Source organism: Paecilomyces variotii, assembly GCF_004022145.1.
Source record: "Paecilomyces variotii strain CBS 101075 chromosome Unknown C8Q69scaffold_9, whole genome shotgun sequence".
In the NCBI taxonomy this organism is placed as follows: domain Eukaryota; kingdom Fungi; phylum Ascomycota; class Eurotiomycetes; order Eurotiales; family Thermoascaceae; genus Paecilomyces; species Paecilomyces variotii.
The window spans coordinates 1,083,103-1,102,739 of NW_021167148.1; the positions used below are offsets into that span (position 1 = coordinate 1,083,103).

General features: G+C 51.1%; 5 protein-coding genes across 5 annotated transcripts; 3 read left to right on the forward strand and 2 right to left on the reverse strand.

Annotated features, from left to right (window-relative positions):
- Positions 1-3,812: 3,812 nt before the first annotated feature.
- C8Q69DRAFT_334711 (hypothetical protein) lies at positions 3,813-6,749 on the forward strand. Its single transcript, XM_028627518.1, has 2 exons — positions 3,813-4,111; positions 4,167-6,749. The coding sequence occupies exons 1-2, from the start codon at positions 3,934-3,936 to the stop codon at positions 6,569-6,571; spliced, it is 2,583 nt and encodes an 860-aa protein (XP_028483411.1). The 5' UTR covers positions 3,813-3,933; the 3' UTR covers positions 6,572-6,749.
- Positions 6,750-9,249: 2,500 nt separating this feature from the next.
- C8Q69DRAFT_435774 (armadillo-type protein) lies at positions 9,250-12,680 on the forward strand. The gene is made up of 9 exons (XM_028628555.1): positions 9,250-9,606; positions 9,699-9,836; positions 9,913-10,023; positions 10,081-10,227; positions 10,297-10,670; positions 10,723-11,017; positions 11,065-11,268; positions 11,319-11,491; positions 11,541-12,680. The coding sequence occupies exons 1-9, from the start codon at positions 9,484-9,486 to the stop codon at positions 12,319-12,321; spliced, it is 2,346 nt and encodes a 781-aa protein (XP_028483412.1). The 5' UTR covers positions 9,250-9,483; the 3' UTR covers positions 12,322-12,680.
- A 58-nt stretch (positions 12,681-12,738) lies between these two features.
- On the forward strand, positions 12,739-15,413 carry C8Q69DRAFT_474808 (hypothetical protein). Its single transcript, XM_028631149.1, has one exon. The coding sequence runs from the start codon at positions 12,979-12,981 to the stop codon at positions 14,911-14,913; it is 1,935 nt and encodes a 644-aa protein (XP_028483413.1). The 5' UTR covers positions 12,739-12,978; the 3' UTR covers positions 14,914-15,413.
- On the reverse strand, positions 15,407-16,783 carry C8Q69DRAFT_474809 (putative N-acetyltransferase complex ARD1 subunit). The gene is made up of 2 exons (XM_028631150.1): positions 16,129-16,783; positions 15,407-16,049 (listed from the first exon to the last, which is right to left on the reverse strand). The coding sequence occupies exons 1-2, from the start codon at positions 16,490-16,492 to the stop codon at positions 15,661-15,663; spliced, it is 753 nt and encodes a 250-aa protein (XP_028483414.1). The 5' UTR covers positions 16,493-16,783; the 3' UTR covers positions 15,407-15,660.
- A 268-nt stretch (positions 16,784-17,051) lies between these two features.
- On the reverse strand, positions 17,052-19,277 carry C8Q69DRAFT_474811 (PLC-like phosphodiesterase). Its single transcript, XM_028631151.1, has 3 exons — positions 18,423-19,277; positions 17,767-18,366; positions 17,052-17,672 (listed from the first exon to the last, which is right to left on the reverse strand). The coding sequence occupies exons 1-3, from the start codon at positions 19,024-19,026 to the stop codon at positions 17,455-17,457; spliced, it is 1,422 nt and encodes a 473-aa protein (XP_028483415.1). The 5' UTR covers positions 19,027-19,277; the 3' UTR covers positions 17,052-17,454.
- Between the last annotated feature and the right edge of the window lie 360 nt (positions 19,278-19,637).

Below are 19,637 nucleotides of genomic sequence, written 5' to 3' on the forward strand. Positions count from 1 at the left end.
CAGGATAAGGTCAATGAGGTTCGGTTGGGCGATAAACTGCAAGTTCACAGTAATTAACAGTCGAAAGACTGAGCACAGAGCAGTAGAGTCCCCGCGACAAAGGATGATGATGGATAAGGGAGGAGGAGGTTAGGGTACCGTAACGGGGTGCGACGGCTCTGAAGCTCGCACACTTTAAGGTTGGAGGCCCTTTGAGATCGGGGAGGTTCGTGTGTGACTTGCACTCTTTAGGCATGGCGGCGGGTCACGGGCTCCGGGCTACGGCTTGCGGTCGCTGCGTATTGTTATTATTACTGCGCCTTGCGGAGGAAATAATCCGATTCTCAATGGCACTACAGTTGGATAGCTATTATCTAGTGCATTGGATGTTTTTGGTCTTCACTTGGCTATGTCTCCCTGAACAGTGACACAGGCACAGTATGCTGGGGAGGCCAGTGTGATTGATGGTGGTGGTAATACTCCCTGGATCGGCAGAAACATCCTGTTGGAGAGGCTGCATCCCATTATTTATTTCCTCCTAGATAAGGTCATTAACTACTCGTCTCTAGCCGATCATCTTATGCAATTCTTACCGAGCTACCTCATATCTCCCAAGCCGGTATCTAGTCCCTTGACTGCTGAGATTATTGCCATATCTATATGGCTTCTCGATGAGTATTCAGCACCGATCTTGATTTGCGTCATGGCGAATAATGTATCGTTTCGCTAGCGCTCAACGACAAGGTTACCTAACTCGGTTTATTCGATCTTACAGGTCATTGAATGACTAGCAAGCAGGTTAAGCTACTGCTTGCAGTTTACAATTTCTTTTCTTACTATAGATGATAGTATATCCTCTCCGGTGGTTTTTCGTCAAACTACTATCTGCAGATAAGAGCAATTACATGTAGAATAGATCGTGGATAGATCGATTGGAACCATAAGCAGAATCTCTATATGAAAGATATCGAATCTGGTAAATAGCCAAGGTAGGCAGAATGTAGACCTAATCGATTTGCGAGATACTCTAGTTACCAACCCTTCCCTTTCCTAATGCCTCCCTAGAAGGAGTAATAATACGAGCAGAACAGATAAGACCAGACGCGAGGGATGGCATCTAGTTGTTTTCGTTTCGAATAGCCATCCCGGATAAGTTAAGATCCCTTAACTAACTTGCCCCTCTACCTAAGAGAGTAGGCATCTAGCACGGCCGTCAATAGTCTGAGCTTAATTTGCAAAACGATCGTGCTGATTTCATCACTACTTGCTGGCAGCATCCGGGCCAGATCCGTTGACGGCGCTAACTTAGGCCAGGGTCCGAAAGTTAAGTCAGGCTTGTAATAATAATAATACTTATCGATAGCATGACCTGCCATACGAAGTTGACAGTCCCAAACTGACGGGCGGAACGGACGTTTTTCCCCCTCCTTCAGCCTTGTCTTCGTTGAGGAAGAGGATGATTCTATTTTTGACTATATATAGTTGGACGACAGTTCCGCTATAATTGATAAAGGAAAATGAAGGTATCAGTCAGGCACTATCTATGGTGTTTAAACGCTTATAACCGCATAGTAGATGGAAAAGTAAGCATATACGAGCATGTTATCCAAGCATCAGCCAATGATCTCATGACCTCGTAGCAGCGGAAAGAGGCCCCGTGAAGAATGAATGGGCATTGTTCTGTCAGGATGTCAAAAAAGCAATCGTGGCCAATTAGGCATGCTGTCCAAGACTAAATAAATGACAGACCTTGAGGCTCCGCTAAGACAGCCTAGCGCGTGGAGAGGGTTTGGAACTTTTGGGATGGGATGTGGATAAGAATAATGGGAATGTGGACTCGATACGCAACCGCGCATCATCCGGGCGATCAAACGCACTATTCTCCAGTAGTAGAGAGAAAATGGCTGTGCCGCAGCGTAAGGGATTTTCCTTCAAACGGCAGGTGGTTGGGAAAAAAAATCGGATCCTTCTTATTTAATGAATTTTTCTTTTTCTTTTCGCTTAAGTATGGACTCTGGTCCTATTATTGCAAAGTGAGGCAACTTTTCTCTTTCTCTCTTGGATGTATTACATAGCATAAGGTAGTATGGGTTCCAAAGGAGGATCAGGGCTGAGGAGAAAAGCCATCCTGTGATTCAGCCTGCCACAGCAGACAGTCGAGGGCAGCCAGTAATTAGCCAGTCTATCCTGATCTGAGGATGGGATGCACATTATCCAATAATGGATTTGAAGGCGAGCGGGCAGCTGTGATGGCTGGTTCTATAGTGCATTGCCCTGCAGCAGCAGCAGCGCCCAGAAGTTTCATGCGTGGACAAGATGCAATCAATGAAAAAACGGGGTTGAAAGGATCTGAGAGTACTGGTTGCGGGATTGTAGGAGACATGGCCATGACAAGCCAATAATGGCATTATTACTCCTGGGGTGAAGCTGACAGGCAAGCGCACCGTTAAAGCGTAGGGTCTGGGGCGGGTCGCGGCTCCACGGAAACTGCTTGACTTCTTTTCTCCCCAGCACGCATCTTAGAGGGAAGAAAACAGCCGGAGGAATAATAGGACAGGCAAACGGACAAACATCCAGATTGACAAAAAAAAGAAGAAAACGAAGACCTGTCTACAAGAGCATCAGCTGTCATCCCAGATGGGTGATCGTTGTTGGCATTATTCGTTCATTCCAGCTCTTCTTCTCTCGCTGCCCCGTTCTCCACCGAGCCCAAAGTCTCAGGCTAGCTAAGTAGAGTACTACTACTAACTAACTACCTAACTAACTACCTCTTCCCTTCCTCTCTCTCTCTCTCTCTCTCTCGCTCCCCTCAGATCCAAAACCACAACCAACGCTTGTTGTCCTCTCTCCGGACTCCCTCTCCACCCCTCTCTTCCTCCCCTTCCGCATTCTTTCTTTTTCTCTGTCCTCCTCGTCTCTCTCTTCCTTCCATTGAAGCCTTCCTGGCTTCTTCTTCTCCTCTTCGATCTTGTATTTATTTTCAGGGCCGTCCTGCTCCCGTGCCTCAGGCGGTGTCCTGTGGCTTCTCCAACCTTTCCGCGCTCCGACTTTGCGTCGTGCGAAGTCCCACGACGGGAGCTTGATCTGACGACCCATCTCGATGGCTTCCACCATCAACTCCTTGCCAGCAGCCAGCAGCGCATCTGGCAATGGCATCAACCCCGCATCCCAGAATCCCAACAACTCGAGACCTTCTCTACGGACGACGAGCAGCTTGAAAGGGCCCGATGGTGGCCGTCGACAGTCGGGGAGCCCTGTAGATGGGGCGCAGAGGTACGTGACATGACACTGGAAATATTTCTTGTTCCCTTCAAGAATCTCGTCTTCATGGGACCGTTGCGCCGGAGCACGGCAGTTACTAGTATACGGATCGCGTTGCTATCCGCATTACTTTTCTACCATCGTCCTATATCTTTTGTGTACACAGCTGCCTTGCACGTGCCCACAGCAACTTGCCTGGCCCAAGCTTCGTCGGGCCATAACCAGAGAAACCTTCCCAGTGGCATGGGCGAAGCTGGACAGTACCGTCGACTGGCGCATCTGCCTTCATTTACCTACTGTGATTCCTCTTCATCCGATTCACTAACTGACCGATCGCCGCTTCCAGACGAAACAACCCTCCGAAGGCGTGGACCCAAGGGACAAACCCCATCACGCAGAAACCCTCATACCAGCACCAGAACGGGAATGCGTCGCGGCAGAAATCGACTGCATCCTCCAAAGCCATGTCTCAGAAAGAAACCAACACTCCCGATAGCCATGCTCACGATCGACTCATCTTCCTTATCACTAGCTTCATCGTGAGCGCTCACCGTCCCACTGTTTACGCAGAGGGAACGAGCTAATGATTCCTAGGGTCTCTCCGCTACAGTCACCACCAAAAATGGTGATAAATTCACTGGAATCTTTTCTTCCTCGTCCCTAGAACCTAACGACTCCACATTCACACTGAAGATGGTACACCGTCCTTCGGCGCAGTCTGACCAAACTCGGGCCAATGGGCTGAGTGACGTTGCAAGCCCCTACCTTGGTTCTGCGCCAGATCACAGCATGTCGTTCGACATCAAAGAAATCGCAGATTTGTCTGTGGCAGAAGTGTCAACGGCGAATGTGACCCAGAAGGAGCAAAATGGTGTGTATACGTCTCGAGCGCCAGGTATCGGGTGAATTTTTTCTAACTGCACTAGGTGGTGGTGCTGCTGGTTTCCGAACTGATGCCGATATCGCTGGCAACCTTGCTATTCGCGAACGCAACCTCCAACGTTGGGAGCCTGGCCCGGATACGGACGTCGATCTATCATTGGAGAGGACGAACACGCAGGGTTGGGACCAATTCGAAACGAATGAGAGACTCTTTGGTGCCACAAGCAACTACGACGAGAACATATATACTACCCGTATCAACCGTTCGGATCCCGCGTATAAGCTGAAAGAGGCAGAGGCAGCACGGATCGCTCGGGAGATCGAGAGCGGTCAAACGGACAACCCGCATCTGCGAGAGGAACGAGGCCATGTGCCAGAAAATGACGGTCTTGACGAGGAAGAGAAATACAGCGGTGTCCGCCGTGATGAATTCCCTCCGCTCCAGTCTGGACAACCAAACAAATACACCCCGCCGGCACGCCGGGCCCCTACTGGACAACCGACCGTGTCCGGGGCGCCTTTCGACCCTGCCATCGTCTCAGCACAGCTCGCGCGACCAGACTCTGTTCCGAAGCCTGCTCAGTCAAAGCCGAGTGGTCCCTCGGATAGTGCGCAGTCGACGCAGCAGCCCCAGCCGGCGAAATCTGTTCCTCCTAAACCAGCCACCGAGGCGGAGCCAAAGACTCTACCGACCAAGCCCGCAGCGACAACTACGGCGACGCAGAAGCGTCCTGGCGTTGAGAATGCGACGGCAAATGTTGAGGCGGAAGTCTTGGACCATTTCCGACAGTTTGCTAACAGTGAGAAGCTCAAGATGCAAGAACGTCGCCGCAACCAGGCTTCCTATGACCGTACCCTTAAGCTGAACGAGCTGATGAAGTTCTCCAAGAACTTCAAGCTTTCCACTCCGGTTCCGAAAGACCTGGTTCCCATCTTAGCTAAGGACCCAAGCAAGCAGGAGGAGATCATCCACAGAGCTCAGCAACAGGCAGAGGAAAAGGGACCAACTAAGACCACACCACCTGCCACCGAACAGAAGCCAGCTGCCCGCCCTGCAGTACCTGGCCGCTACGATGCTGGCACTGTTCCTCCATCGGCCCCGTCTGACCGTCAGAACTTCAATCGCGGCCGTCAAGGATTCCCGCCCACTGGCCCACAGATGGGCCCAGCCGGGCGTATGCAGCATCAAACGATGCATCCTGGACGCGCTGGATCCGGCCTACTCAGTCACCGCCTAGCTGATAACTTGCAGCAGCGAAAGGGCGCAGCGATTGGTAACGTACCTGCTGCATTGCCTCTTCAAGATGCCAAAGCGCAGCCCACCGCCACTGGGGACCAGTCCGGCGTGTCGAGCCCTGGCAAGGTCCAGACGCCTACATCTGCCGTCTCGACCAAGTTCAATGTGAGGGCAATGGAATTCAAGCCCAACCCAGCAGCGAGTACTTTTACTCCTGGCTCGAACGTTTCGAGCCCCCAGGTTGGTCTCCGAGGACGTTCAATATCTCGAGCAACCAGTCCATCTGTCTTTTTCGGTGCGAAAAAGCCACTGCCTGCTGCAGAACGCCCTTCTATCAGCGACAACTTCAACCCCATCAAGCGCATGAAGAAGGAGAACGCGGATCAGGCGGATAAGGACCACTATGCGTTTAACGGTGGCATCCCTCCGGCGTACAAGACCCCGCCTACTTGGGATGTCGCTCCTGGCAATGAGGAGAAGACATATGCTGATATGTTCAAGAGCCCTGTCGCCCTGCCATCCATATCGCCTCAGGGCCGCGCTTCTTCTAACCCCCAGCTGCCTCATCAGCATCAGCTTCCTTTCCACCTTCAAGGAAATCATGCCATGCCCCCTACTTCCGGCCCACCGCACGGCCCTCACCATCTCCATCCCCAGCACCATGCTTCTGGGCCTCCTCATTTCGATGATCACCATCGCATGCAGATGTCTGCCTCTACATCGCAGATGTTTCCGTCACCTCGTCTCCAGCATAGCCATGTTGCCTATCCATCTCCCATGGCTCCGCATGCACAGCTGGCATTCGGCCAGCCGATGCCTCAATTTTACATGAACCAAGGGGCCCCGCAGCCTGCCCACATGCGGCACTATCCTGGCGCACCGCAGTTTGTGAATCCGCAGGCCATGGGAGCTCCAATGATGGTCCAGCAGCCCTCGAGTGGTCCGTACATGGGAATGCCCCAAGCAATGACCCCTTATACGCCTCAGATGCAGATGTACTCTCCTAGCCCTGCCCATGCCTACCCGCAGCATGCTGCGCCGCCTCCCCAGCCGCACAGTGGATATCCCAGTCCCAGCCGAGGGGCCCCGATGATGATGCACCAGGGCTCTCAGCCCGGTCAACCGCCGCAGCCCGTGATGTTCATGGCGCCTGGACAGCATGGCCAACCCGTCTATGCGTCTCAGCAGCCTGGTCACAGTAAGCTTCGCTGAACTCGCTCGTCGTACGGAACGCAAGGTTGCTGATTCTATCTAGTGCCGCCCGTGCGGACAGCCTACCCACAGCAGCAACCTTACTTCTCGTCGAGCCCTCATCAGATGCAGCCTTACATGCCTCACCAGCATCGTGCTCCCAGCAATGGCTTCAATCAGATGCCTCCCCATATGCCTTCTCAGCCTCCTCCCAATCCTGCATCCGCACCTCATCCGCCTGAAGCTGCAGACGAAGTGAAATGAACCAGATCACGTTGATCCATTTCTTTCTGGAAGCGTGACGTTCTGTATGGCAACTCTTATGACCCAGTGGCAACGGGCGTCTGATATGCATACCTGACCATTTCTCCTGTCGTTATTGATAGTCTGCATTTAGCGTGTTGTGATTCCAGCCATTATTTCGAATGTTTTGTTTCCTCTTAACTCTTCTTTCACTGGTCGGGTGACCTTGAGAGTATATCAGCCTTTCGTACACTCCGCCGAGGGCCCTAGCTGGTGAGTTCATCCGGTGTCGGCTTTGAAAGACTGAAGAAAAGATGCGGTAGAACTGATATACTTTCTCTCTCCATAGGGTTAGAGTTGGATGAGCAGATAACTCCATGGGTTCAGAATCCATTCAATGGATCCAGCACCGTCGGTCAGATCATTGAGGCGATTGGAATGAATATCACAGTGTCTGGTGGCACTAGTGAGGAAAATCGGCCCAGGACTAGCGACGAGACGCGGGCAGTGCCGTTGAGTGGTCTCTTGATCTTGGAAACGTTGCGAGCAGTCTCGTATCCTATCAATATCTTGCGACTTGAGCCACTAGTACGGTATCGTTAAGCTTTGACTAGTGCTGCTTGGTCTAGATTACGAGGCTGATCAACGAAGGGGGAACAGGCTACTGGACCCCGTAGTTATTCTTCCTCTGCCAAATATCTATTAGGTAGTCGGGGAATGAGCAGGCGGTGAGATGTGGAGGTGAGGGTGGAAAGAGAATGCAGCGGTTCTATGATGAACGAGGTTGGTGCGAAAGAATGTGGCTCTCTTTGCAGCGAGATGCAAGTCTTGTGGTGGCTTTCAGGAAGGGAAGTCTGGTGTGGCGGAAGTAGGAAAGGAGAGCATGCTAGCCAATGCAGTGATTGCTAAGATGCACCTATTCATGGCGTCTACTAGTATCGTAATCTGGTAGGCAAGTCACAGGAAAACGTAGTTGAACCAAGGGTCTGTTAAATGAGCCATGCTAATGACCTCAAACAAGCTATCTGAGCTATCGATCCAGTCCATCATAACCTCAAAACTGCAAGTGCAGCACGCCAAAACATCTCCTGTGTCATAGTCAGCGAATAATCAATCTCGAGGCGGTAGCTGATATATGTATATGTAACAGGGGGGAAGTGTTGAATAATCTCCTCAGGTCTTTTCAGTTTATATTTGGAACATCATTTTCGCCCAAAGCAAGGTAGAAAGTGAAACCGCGGTACTCCACACCCGAAAGAGGGCAAGAGAACAGTGATGGGACCAGAGTCCACGCGCACGCAACCTGGAAGCAAGAGGAGGTTGGAAAAGAGGCCTCTTCAAGTGCCAGAGGGATTCTCGGACCGATAAGCCATTTTTGTATCACATGTTCACGCTCATTCTCTCCAACAGAGACAAAAAAAAAGATACCGAACTTTTGAAATCGAGAGTTGAATTCCACAGATCCCATTTCCGGAAAGGGGAAAAGCAATTTGCATAAGGGAATCCCTCATCATTGGGGGACATGTCGGCCACAGCCATTAGTTTCTCGATTCCTCATGGAAGCAAAGTGGATCAGAAACCCCAGTAAGCGGCCACTTTTTTTGGTTTTTTTTTGCTGTACACATGTATCTCCAAGACCTTGTCCCCGATTTCCCCGTATCTTTTTGAAAGATAAACGAGAGAGAGAGAGAGGGGCTCGACTCCGTGGATCTTTCGGAATAGATCTTGTGCCTTTTACTGATCATGTGTTTGCCTTTGGGATTGCTTCGCAGAAACGGGGAGGGATTTCATACTCTCAGTTCAGCATTTCCTTTTCTCTCAAGGCTGAAAAGAACATGAGACGTGAAACAAATGGTAAAGAACAGTTTGCGGTGTTTCCTGAGAGCCAGGCAGATGCGTCCTTAACCTCTGTTTCTTCTCTTTCTTGAAACCCGGAGCGCTGTCAAACTGTTCTCTTTTCCGCTTCTGGGGTATGGGTGGCACCTTCGAATCCCACACCTTGCTTGAGCTTGTAATCTGACCTTTTACCAGTGTGACATCATTGGAGATTTGTAGGAGGGGTGTGATAAGGAAAGGAAAGAAGGTCATGTTGAGCAGAGTAAATCGAAGGCTAGTTAGGAGATGTAAGAACCTACCTGAGGAAGAATGATAGTTATCGCGTGGGTTGGCGTGATGTGATGTCCAAATATCATCTGTTGAGAAATATCTTGCTGTATATATCCCAAATCATCATTAGGAGTTAGCGAATATGGCCGGGACCTTGGCCATGTTGTGTTCTCGGAATAGAGTGAAAGTGGAAGAAGAGCTCTCTGGATGGCGGCGATGTCTATTAGTTAGTGGATTCTGGGGCCAGTTCACACTAAACCACATAGATACACTTCTTGCGGCCTCAGGCTGCGATCGAGGGGTCGCGGGAAAGGGGAAATGTTCATGGAGCTGGCCGCGCGACTCGGGTTGCTGGGATTCCACCGTCTTACTTTCAAGGCTGGTGAGGAGCTTGTATCTATTTTCTAAAAACCCTCTAATCTACCAAGGGACCTTCTCCCGCCAGCGCTCCAGTCTTCCTAATCCTCACGTGCGCACTCTTCCGTTGTTGATCTCCCCGATAACTTGAGGGCGGCGCGGAACGCCAGATTGACAATACTTATTATTTCCGACAACGGGCGAGTTTCCCAGGTCGCCAATAAATAATGGATTTTTTGAAATCCGCCGTCGCATCGGCAATCGCTAAGGGGAGCTCGTTCCCTTATTCTCTTGGAGACCGGGTAGATAATGGAGAGTCCATTTGGACACTGCATAACGCCACGAAACGGGTATGTTCTTTTCTATCTATACAACGCGCAGTTGCACCCCCTGCCTGTTTGAATGCGGAATAACGGACTGACTTTTCATTAATAATTTATAGGATGACGGCTCCTCATGCAGCGTATTTACATTCGATATTGCGGCAAATAAATCTCGACTTCCGCTGGCGAAAAACGCAGCACGGAAATTGCGGACATTGAGGCATCCGGGCGTGATAAAGGTGTTGGATACGATTGAGGTAGGCTGCGAAGATCACGCGGACTGGCAACGGTTTGGTCTTTGAAGTTTTGGAAGAGTACTAAGAAGGGTAATAGACGGATGCCAATATCTACATCATCACGGAACGAGTTGCGCCATTGTCCTGGCCTGTCAAACGGAGGAGTCTGAGCGAAGAGACGGCCAAGTGGGGGTTATATACGGTTGCGGTGAGTTGAAGGGAATCCTCTGTGCGCTACTGGGTTGCGACTGACAGGCCGCTATAGTCCACGCTTAAATTTATCAACGATGATGCAGCTTCAGTCCACGGTAGCGTGCGCGTGTCTTCGGTATTCACAAGCGAGAGCGGAGAATGGAAGCTCGGGGGGTTCGATGTGTTGAGTTCTATGAAGGAGGACGGTGCGGTGATATATGTTAGTCCAATTCCAATATCGGACAGAGGTCTTTTTTACGTCAAGTTCGCTAGCTTACACAAACAACAGACGTATGGTAGCCTCGTCCCCGATGCAGCAAGATACACGCCGCCAGAAGTCAATAAGGGAGGTTGGGAGGCTATCAAGAGTAACCCTCTTGCGGCTGTTGATGCTTACGGCCTCGGTATCCTGGTATTCGAAGTACTCAACGGTAGCTTTACGGGCGCAGACCAGGTGGGCAAGACGACGAATATACCACCGAGCATGCACCAAAGCTACAGAAGATTATGTACTGCGAACCCCAAAATACGGCTGAGCCCAGGGAACTTTGTTGAGCAAGGAAAGAGGAGTGGCGGATTCTTTGAGACGCCACTGATTCGCTTGACAGAAGATATCGAAAGCTTGGGATTGAAAAATGATGCCGAACGCGAGGAGTTTATCAAGTATGTATCAGTCATGGTCCAGATCTTTATGGAATATGACTGACTAGTTCAGTGAACTCGATGAGTTATCTGATGACTTCCCAGAGGAGTTCTTCAAGATGAAGGTCCTTCCGGAACTCCTCAAGTCCGTCGAGTTTGGCGGTGGCGGCCCCAAAGTTCTTGGGGCTATCATCAAGATCGGTACGAAGCTTACAGCTGACGAGTACTCGACGAAACTCACGCCTGTAATTGTTCGCTTATTTGCAAATCCCGATCGAGCGATCCGAGTCTGTCTACTGGATAATCTACCGTTGATGATTGATAACATACCGCAGAGGATTGTCAATGACAAAATCTTCCCGCAAATGGTAAGTTTATCGGGGTTGATATCGGGAGGTTGTACTGACGCCTATAGACGTCTGGATTCACGGATGTTGCACCCGCCGTTCGAGAACAGACTGTCAAGGCTGTATTGGCAGTCATTGGGAAGCTCTCAGACCGCACGATCAATGGCGACTTGCTGAAGTTCCTGGCGCGTACGGCGAATGATGAACAACCTGGCATTCGAACAAATACGACCATTTGTCTAGGAAAGATAGCCAAAAACTTGGGCCAGAGTGTACGTTTCCCTGATTGTGTAAGTCTTGTCAATACTGACCACGGCCGTAGACACGTTCGAAAGTTCTTATTGCCGCTTTCTCGCGCTCGCTCAGAGACCCTTTCGTGCACGCACGCAATGCCGGCCTGCTCGCTCTCGGTGCGACTCTGGAGTACTTCACCCCAGAGGACGCTGCAGGCAAGATCCTGCCCGCTGTTTGCCCAGCGCTGCTCGACAAGGAAAAGTAAGATTCGATCGCCTGTTATTAGATATCACTTACTTAAATCGAACAGGCTTATCCGAGACCAGGCGAACAAGACTGTCGACTTGTATCTACAGCATATTCGAAAGGAAGCGAACAAGATGCCTGACACGACACTTCCACCACCCGGAGCTACGGAACATGTCAACAACGCAGCTCGCATAGGGACATCTAACGACACCTCTTGGGCTGGCTGGGCGATCTCCTCCTTCACGAACAAGGTCACTGCGACCAAGGGCGAAATCCAGACTACCAATGGTGATAAGGCTGCCGTAGCAGAACCTGTCCGCCCGGCATCCGTGCCTCGCCCGGCAAAGACCACATTGGAAGTACCGTTGGTTCAGCCCCAGCAACCTACAACCCCGTCCCTTGGACGCTCTTTATCGGATCAACCAGTGACAGCACCTCGAGAAGAGGAAGAGGCGGACGATGTGTACGACGCGTGGGGTGCTATGGATGATGACGATGACGGAGCAGAGCAGACAGGCGATAACCTCCTCGATGCAACAGCAACCCCCAAGGATACTCTGAGCCCTGCTTCAACGAGGCCAACCACTGCAGCTTTTGATGATGGCGGCGAACCTGATTTTGCTGGCTGGCTGGCAGCGCAGTCGAAAGCCAAGGCGAAGAAGCCATTGCCCAAGGGCCTAAGCAAATCGTCATCGACCAAGGAAATCCCTTCACGGCCAGCAACTACATCGCGGACCGCGAGTACCAATGCCATAAAGACGAAACCCGTAGCAGCGCCCAAGAAGATCGATACGAAGCCCAAGGACGAAGCCGAGGATGACGACTGGGGAGCGTGGGACTAGAGAACTTCTGGTGCGGTAGATCATCATGGATGGATTTCTTTATACTAGATCTGGTCTTCAGCTTGGATTCCGTACTGGGTCTTTGCATATAGCTTCTTTATCGGCATCGAGCGTGGAGTTTGGCGCGATTGTTCTGTTTGGCGTGAGTTTGGTGACATTTATGTTGGTCCCGAATATAATACCATAATAGTATAGATCTATTCCCGCTTGGTAACAATGTCTATCGAAGTCTACTGCGAATGGCACCCACTGGCTCCATCTTGAATGTTCATTCTCCAGGTTTCGCCTACACAGTTAATGAATTACATCTTAACATGGGGTTTGGCCCCCATGTCATCGGGCTAAATCGAGTTAGCTGCGGCTGCATGGCTCGGACAAGTCTGATAGCGACACTCCGATCGATCTTCTTTCAGCTGTCAACTTCCCCGACAGCATCTATCTTGGTGCTTATTGTTGGCGAAGCTTTATCTGTCTTGTATGTGCAGGTCGTGCTGTGTCCTCTCTTGATGAATCGGGACAAGGCTGCCTTCTAGGCTCTCTTCTACCCACGCGCAACTTGTATTATCTCAACTTCTCGGGTCTCTGGCCTTATCCATCTCCTCTCAGCTAATCCTAAACCTCGTGGAGTAATATCATTTGGATTTTTATCTAATCATCATGGATCCCGATGAGGCTCCTCCACCTTATGCCCCCGTTGACCCGCTGTTGTCAGCCAATGCCAACAGCAATGCCATTTCACCCATCAACTCTCAGCAGCCGTCTATGCAATTGCGCGGTGGTGAAGCTCCGATTCCATACGCTTATTCCGACGTCTCAAGCACATTCTCAGCAGGCCATTCGTCGTTATCATCTGTATCGCCAGTCAATTATCTTTCAGCAGTTGGCGCCGTCGAAGAACGCCCGCCTCCAGCGTTCCAAGAGCGCGATGTCCTGCAGCACCATTTGACCATCTATCCCAAGACGCAGGCCAAGGACTTTCCTCGCCGACCGCGCTGCTGGAACGCAGTAGCAGATGAGATCTCTCAGCAGGATTGGGATACGTTCCTGAACTTCCTGTTTCCTCCACATCTAGCACCTGCAGCAACGTCTGATCTTCTTTCTCCCAGACTCCGAGCGGAGATCCAGCGGGATCGAAAGGACCGTCCCCAGGAGACAGATGATGAGCGCAAGTTACGCATTGCGGCCGTGATTTCGGAGTGGAATCAGCGCTTCTTCTTACCGCGTGGTACTCAGATCTCGTGGATATATGTGGCAGATCTCGAATCGGCTCCTTCTTCTCCGTTGTGTCCGAGATGCTATCCAGCTGCGACTTCGGCGTCGCAGAATCGCAGAACTGCTCGCTCGAGGTCCGTGGAGACGCTGGTACCGCCGTCGCAGATAGAGGGTCCTTCGCAGTTAGATCCTAGCCAGACTCCTATGGAAGCAAGTGATATTGCAACAAACAACAGAGTCGAGTTTCAGACTCCACCCTGCATTTCTTCTGCAATCAAATCCCTTGCCCCATGGGGCCTGTTTCCTGGAGCTTCAGCTTCTGGCTGGTCCAGGGCAACACCTGCCGACCAGTATCGATGGCCTTCTCCAGCATGGCCTGTCGGTCCTCAGACCGGTCCCAGCCAACACCGGGGCGTCGCCGGGCCTTTGGGCTGGATAGCCGACATTAGTATGAATGCCACCAGATTTGCAGAGCACGTCAGCATACAGGCTGAGGAGTGTGGAAGGCGTATCGAAGAGCAGGCCATGGCTCACGGACGATGGCTCGAGGAGCAGGCTAGAAGCCGTGGCAGACAAATCGAGGAGATGGGCCAGTCATTTGCTGGCATTGGTAGTCGAGCATCAGCTCCGTGTGAATGGGGTCATGGGCCTTGCAGTCTCTCATGGGGCCAGAGGGGTCAGTGGGGGGAGGATAGAGGCCGCGGGCGGAGGAATAGGCGTCGTGGACGCAGTTCCTCGACCGATTCTTCGTCTTCAGCTTCATCATTCTCCTCGATCGACACCATCTCCACTACTTCGGACTTGGAAGTGACTGATCTCTCCTCAGTCCGCGCGCAACTCTCCTCCCTGAACGGCCATCATCACCGTGATTCTTATGCTGCTGCTCTCCGACTAAGACATCACCTCCAAGCTCTCCAGCAATTACGCCGTCATGCTCGCTTCAACGGAAGCCGAGGAGGAGGATTTGGCATGAACGCCTGCTGGGGAGGACATTGGGGAAATTCACGCGGCTTTAGAGGTCGAGGACGGCCTTTCGGCACCCAACACCACGGCCTCAGACGCGCTCCATGGGAGGCCCCCATCGAGCTGCAGGATAGTCCAGCGCAACGTCGAGCCCTCAAGGAGGAAAAGAAAGCCGTTGAGAAAGCATTCCGGGATATAGTCCGTCGTGCAAGAGACGAAGCAAGAGAGACACGACGAAATCGGCGCAGTGGAGGACGACGTGAAAGACGACGGGGTCATAGACAGCAGCCAACTGTCCAACCTTACCCAGCATCTAATGCTACGAATATCACCTCTCCCGACTCTTCTATCTCGTTCGCTACTCGGGCTTTATCCTCCCTTACTCTCTCTGATGCAGAAAGCCGCTCTAGGACATAAGAGTACAATATCCAGAATTCAAAAAGGCAACAAGATCAGCAGCAAACTAATCCGGAACAACGACCGGGCTTAGATCAAGATCAAAAGACCTCGAGACAGCCATGGCCTCGAGCGGAGCGGAAACGACAGCGGAAAGGAAAGTCTTCATCCAACATTCCCGTCGGTCGTCCCTTGGGACAAAACGAGCCTGTGACAAGAAGATAGCAATGCAAAGTGCCATGGGACTAAATAATAACCGCTAGGTACTTTGTACTGTACTTTGTCCCCGTCTATATGCGTTTCACTTTTTTTCTCCTCTCATTCCATGGAGTCAGCCAAAAGGATTATTTATTGGTTTATAGCGGAACGGTATAAATTATATTATGGATTTTAATGAATGAATTTGACAAATGAATTGTCTACTCTCACTCTCACTTATATATGGCTTCTTCTATTCCGAACGTAGGCACATAGTTATCGTTCATAGGTTATCTCGTGGCTTAGTTAGTGAGTTCTCGTTGCTTATAGTTTTTTTCTTTCTTTCTTGTTATTTTTTCTAATGTTATCTTCATATCTATTTTCTCCCACTGGTGTAGAGGAGGAGGAGGATCTAGTTATGTATTTTCCCATGGAAAACAAAATAAATCGAATAAGAAATTGGTTGGTTGATTTTCATTGAAGTCCTCGACTCACCGGGAGTCAGGTTCTCTTTTTTTCTTCTCTTCAGACGGATTCATCGCTGGTATGTATGTAAGTATGTATGTACGATCACGACTCCGCCTTCACACTCTCATTCCGCTCGACCAGATCACCAACACCCAGACCCCGTCCGACCTTGACGCGAATCATCTTCTCGCCATCCTTCTTGCCCAGCTCGCCAACATCGTCTCCCTCATCGGCATGCTCTTCATCACCGCCTTCATTGCCAGTGCGCTCCTTCTTCTGCTTCTTCTCTTCGTCTTCGGTCCAGTCGATCCACATGGGCGTGAGATCCATGCGCATGGCATAGGCATCCTCGCCATCAGCGTAGTACTTGCTTTCGACCTTCTCGACTTCGAAACCGAGTGTGTCGCGGTATAGATGCAGCGCGGCCTGGTTGGAAACACGCACGTGCAAAGAGACGTAGTGTGCGCGATGAGCTTCGGCCATAGCGCGCTCTGTAGTATCCATTAGCAACCATATCGTAAACCTCCCGGAGATCCTCTCCGGGAAGAAAAAGAAAAAAAGGAAACATACGACTCATCCTCATCAACCTCTCCGCAATACCCAATCTTCTATGCGTACGCATAACACTCAAACTCGTAATATGTCCATGAGCAACCCCATCCGTTGGCTCCTCTTCCATCTTCGCAAGGACATATCCCACTACTTTCGGGTAATCATCTCCGGGTCCCGTTCCATTCAGTCCATATCCTCTCTTCTTGTATCCGTTCTTGGGCCGGACCACCGCGACGAAACTGAGTTGTGGCCAGGTGAGGGCGTGGTAGAGGTAGTATTTCAGAAAGTAGTTCTCGGGAAGATTGGTGATGTTGCAGGTCTGGATGGAAGGGAGGAGGTTGATGTATGATGGGTAAGAGGAGAGGGGGAGGATGTCGACCATTTTGGATGTTGGTTCTTTTTTGTTTCTTTTGAACTTCGAGGGTTGTGTTGTGTTGTGTATCCTATCGTCTTGTCTAGGGGAATGCCGATCTGGTCTTGCTCGTCTCTTCTTATATTGGGAGTGCGGATTGTTTGCTCTCTCGATAGATAATGAGGGCTTTCCCCGCTGCGCACGGGAGATAGATAGAGAGAATGAGTCCAATTGAGGAAGATAAGGGGCTGGACAATTGAATTGATCTCTGTTCCTGAGATCACAACTTGACTGATCACAGAGAGAGAGGGAGAAGAGGCGTTTGCGCTGGGCGATCTCGCGGCGGCGGAGAGTTGGGAAGTGTGAGCGGGGGACGCTAAACCTGTTTTGGCGAGCTCTTGAGATGGAATACATCGAGTGCTATATATAATATTAATATTCTATACTGTACTCCTGTTTACTCTGTAGTTATTGTTGTACTATCAATTAGCGTAGTAAGCGGTTATCTTTTTATAGAGAAATGTCTCATTGTGATATATGGAGTACGTGCCCTACGCAAGACGCACCACCTATGGCTATATTTCTAGGGCTTCGTTACTAATTGACCTCGTATAACTATTAACTACCCTCGAATGACGCCCGTTATTTTATGATTGAAGCCAAGTTGGAGCTCTATAACAAGCGCCGTGAAACTGTCATTACAATATGATACACTAGTCTATTCTATCATTCTCTTCTATGGCTACCTAATCAATGCAGGCGTATGGGTATATACGGGCACTGTGTAGGGGCCACGCTCAGGCTATGCAAAAAAGAAGACGGGAACAAAAAACCCAAGCAGGATATAGAGTAACCTCTCATATGCCCGACCCTGATCCTAGCAGAGAGGAAAGGGAAGGGAAAATGGAGCACAAATCATATACAAGAAAACATATATATACCCAGAACGCCTACCCAAGTGCTGAAGCTCTCTTGCTATCACGGAAGTCAAATCACAGAAGCAGACTGACAACCAGACTCATCAAGCTTGCGAGCCAGATGTTCTTGCTTCCTCCCAAGAGAGCAGAAGCTCCAGAAGTTCCGGTACCGCAGCACTTGCCGTTCCACGTAACATTGTTCATATCCGCGGCGACTTCGAAGACAGAGCCGTTGGGAGTGCCGTAGTTGTAGTAATCGACCAGCAGGAAGTTGGGGGGCCGGTTCCAGTCCCCTGTTTAAACATCGTTAGTCTAGTTCTTTTCCTCCAAGGTAAAGGGGCGAAGGTCGTCGGGAAAAAAAGGAAAATGAAAAAGAGGGCAACTTACTAGTACAATTCTCTGCCATCCAGCCCAGACTTCCATAGCCGCTGACGCCGTTGGTCTCGTCCAGCAGGGCCGAGTTCGGGATCAGCAGATTGATGCCAGCAAAAGAGACCTCCAGGTTCAGATTGTGGTTGGCCATATACAAGCGATCCTCTGCCTGGTCGGCGGGCAGATTCGGAGGCCGCTGGACAGTGCAAGGGAAATTCCGGTCCGTGGGGGAGAAGGGAGTTTCAAACATATTGCCGAACTCGTCGATCACGTAGGGAACCTCGGTCTGGTTGGCTTGATAATCCAGGAACACAACGACACGCTTGCCCGACAGGATCATGCTCGACAGGGTAGGCCAGTCGTTGACCCCCATGGGGATCCTGGGAGGCGTGTAGACATAGTCAATCAGTCCCGAGCTTTCGATCGGCGATGAGTAGTTGCCCACCCCGATGAAGTCTGAATTGCCCATCAGAATGGTGAGCACGTCGTACGGGTTCTGTCGCAGCCACTGGGTGACGGTGACGAGATAGCTCTCGAGCGTGCCCGCATTGAGTATATCACACGAGGTGTGACACAGCCAGATGGTGTTATTCTCCCAGTGGGTTTGGAATTGCACTTCTCGTCCGTTAGCCGGGGTTCTCTTTTTCTCTTTCTTCGTGGGTTCTACTTACACATGCGGATGCCGTCGTTGAGCTGAGTGGTCACCGGCAGGGCCTGGTTGGAGGCCCAATTGCCTGGTCGCACAAAGGGACTGTTGTGTGCGGCGACCATGGTGATGTTGGAGTAATTGCGGGCACAGAACTCGGGATAGCCATTGCATGGCTGAGTGTTGGTGGGTAGCGGCGTCTGCGAGGTGGACGAAGAAGTCATGGAAGAATTACCGGTCGCGGTCGCATTGCCTGATAGCGTGGTGGTGCCCGCGCCCTGGCCGCCGACCAGCATGGTGAGCGAGGCTGAAGTGGTAGTATGAGCGCTGGCATCGGTGGAATTGCCCGTGGCAGTCCCTGAGGCTGATGCTGTGTCGGATCCTGAACCACTGGCGGTGCTGGTAGTCGAGGTTGCCTCGCCGTCCTTGGCCGTCGTGGAGAGGACGATGGTGCTCGAGTAGGTCTGATAAGGACCCGTTGGCACATCAGCGCCCGTGGCAGAGATGATCTTGAGAGTGGCATCGCCCGTCGTGGTGTCGCTGCTGCTGCTGGTCGTCTTGCCATCGTCGGCCGCCCAGCTGGAGGCAACGCCCAGCAGAAGGATGAGGGGAGCCGAGAACAGTCGCATCGCGGAGCCTGGAGCAGGGCAGAGCAACAGGGCAGGGCAGCGATGGACGAAAGAAAGAAGTAGTTAATTAAGTTGATTGTTCTCGATATACGAGGAGACGATGATGGTTTTGGTGCTGTCGTCAACCTGCGACCAAATCAGCCAGATGCATCTCGATAGACGCAGAAACACCCAGTATATTGATTGCCAGTTCCCGTGTCAATGCGGTCAGAAGAGAAAAACAGGACGAACCTCCGGAGTAGTTGATTCAGCGACCGACAGAATCAGTTAATCTAATTCTATCGTCTCCCGTGTCGACGATCTGTGCTTCGGGATGTTAACAAACTTTTGAGATCGCCGGGGCAGCGCAGCCTTTTTGAGATGGATGAGCTGCTTCAAGTTGGTCCCGACTTCCCGCGACGATCGTTTCGTTAATTACTTCGTTAGCGAGCGACTACTCTCGTTTAGCAGTCGAGGTCGAGGATTTAATTAATTAATCACAGACAGGAAACAGGCCGAAGGAGACGATGGGTTTGAGACAGTCTCTTGAGTAGATATGGTATGGTATGACTCTCTCTCTCTCTCTCTCTCTCGCGGGCACCTACGGAACTTGACGTGAAAACGCCCAACGT

Coding starts and splice junctions, on each gene's coding strand:
- C8Q69DRAFT_474811 (XM_028631151.1), bottom strand. CDS start 19,026: ATGCGACTGTTCTCGGCTCCCCTCATCCTTCTGCTGGGCGTTGCCTCC. Junction 18,367..18,422: donor CAACGACGGCATCCGCATGT/GTAAGTAGAACC, acceptor ACGGACGAGAAG/TGCAATTCCAAACCCACTGG. Junction 17,673..17,766: donor GATGGCAGAGAATTGTACTA/GTAAGTTGCCCT, acceptor ATGTTTAAACAG/GGGACTGGAACCGGCCCCCC.
- C8Q69DRAFT_474808 (XM_028631149.1), top strand. CDS start 12,979: ATGGATCCCGATGAGGCTCCTCCACCTTATGCCCCCGTTGACCCGCTG.
- C8Q69DRAFT_334711 (XM_028627518.1), top strand. CDS start 3,934: ATGGTACACCGTCCTTCGGCGCAGTCTGACCAAACTCGGGCCAATGGG. Junction 4,112..4,166: donor GACCCAGAAGGAGCAAAATG/GTGTGTATACGT, acceptor TAACTGCACTAG/GTGGTGGTGCTGCTGGTTTC.
- C8Q69DRAFT_435774 (XM_028628555.1), top strand. CDS start 9,484: ATGGATTTTTTGAAATCCGCCGTCGCATCGGCAATCGCTAAGGGGAGC. Junction 11,018..11,064: donor ACAAAATCTTCCCGCAAATG/GTAAGTTTATCG, acceptor TGACGCCTATAG/ACGTCTGGATTCACGGATGT. Junction 11,269..11,318: donor CCAAAAACTTGGGCCAGAGT/GTACGTTTCCCT, acceptor CCACGGCCGTAG/ACACGTTCGAAAGTTCTTAT.
- C8Q69DRAFT_474809 (XM_028631150.1), bottom strand. CDS start 16,492: ATGGTCGACATCCTCCCCCTCTCCTCTTACCCATCATACATCAACCTC. Junction 16,050..16,128: donor GAGGTTGATGAGGATGAGTC/GTATGTTTCCTT, acceptor TGGATACTACAG/AGCGCGCTATGGCCGAAGCT.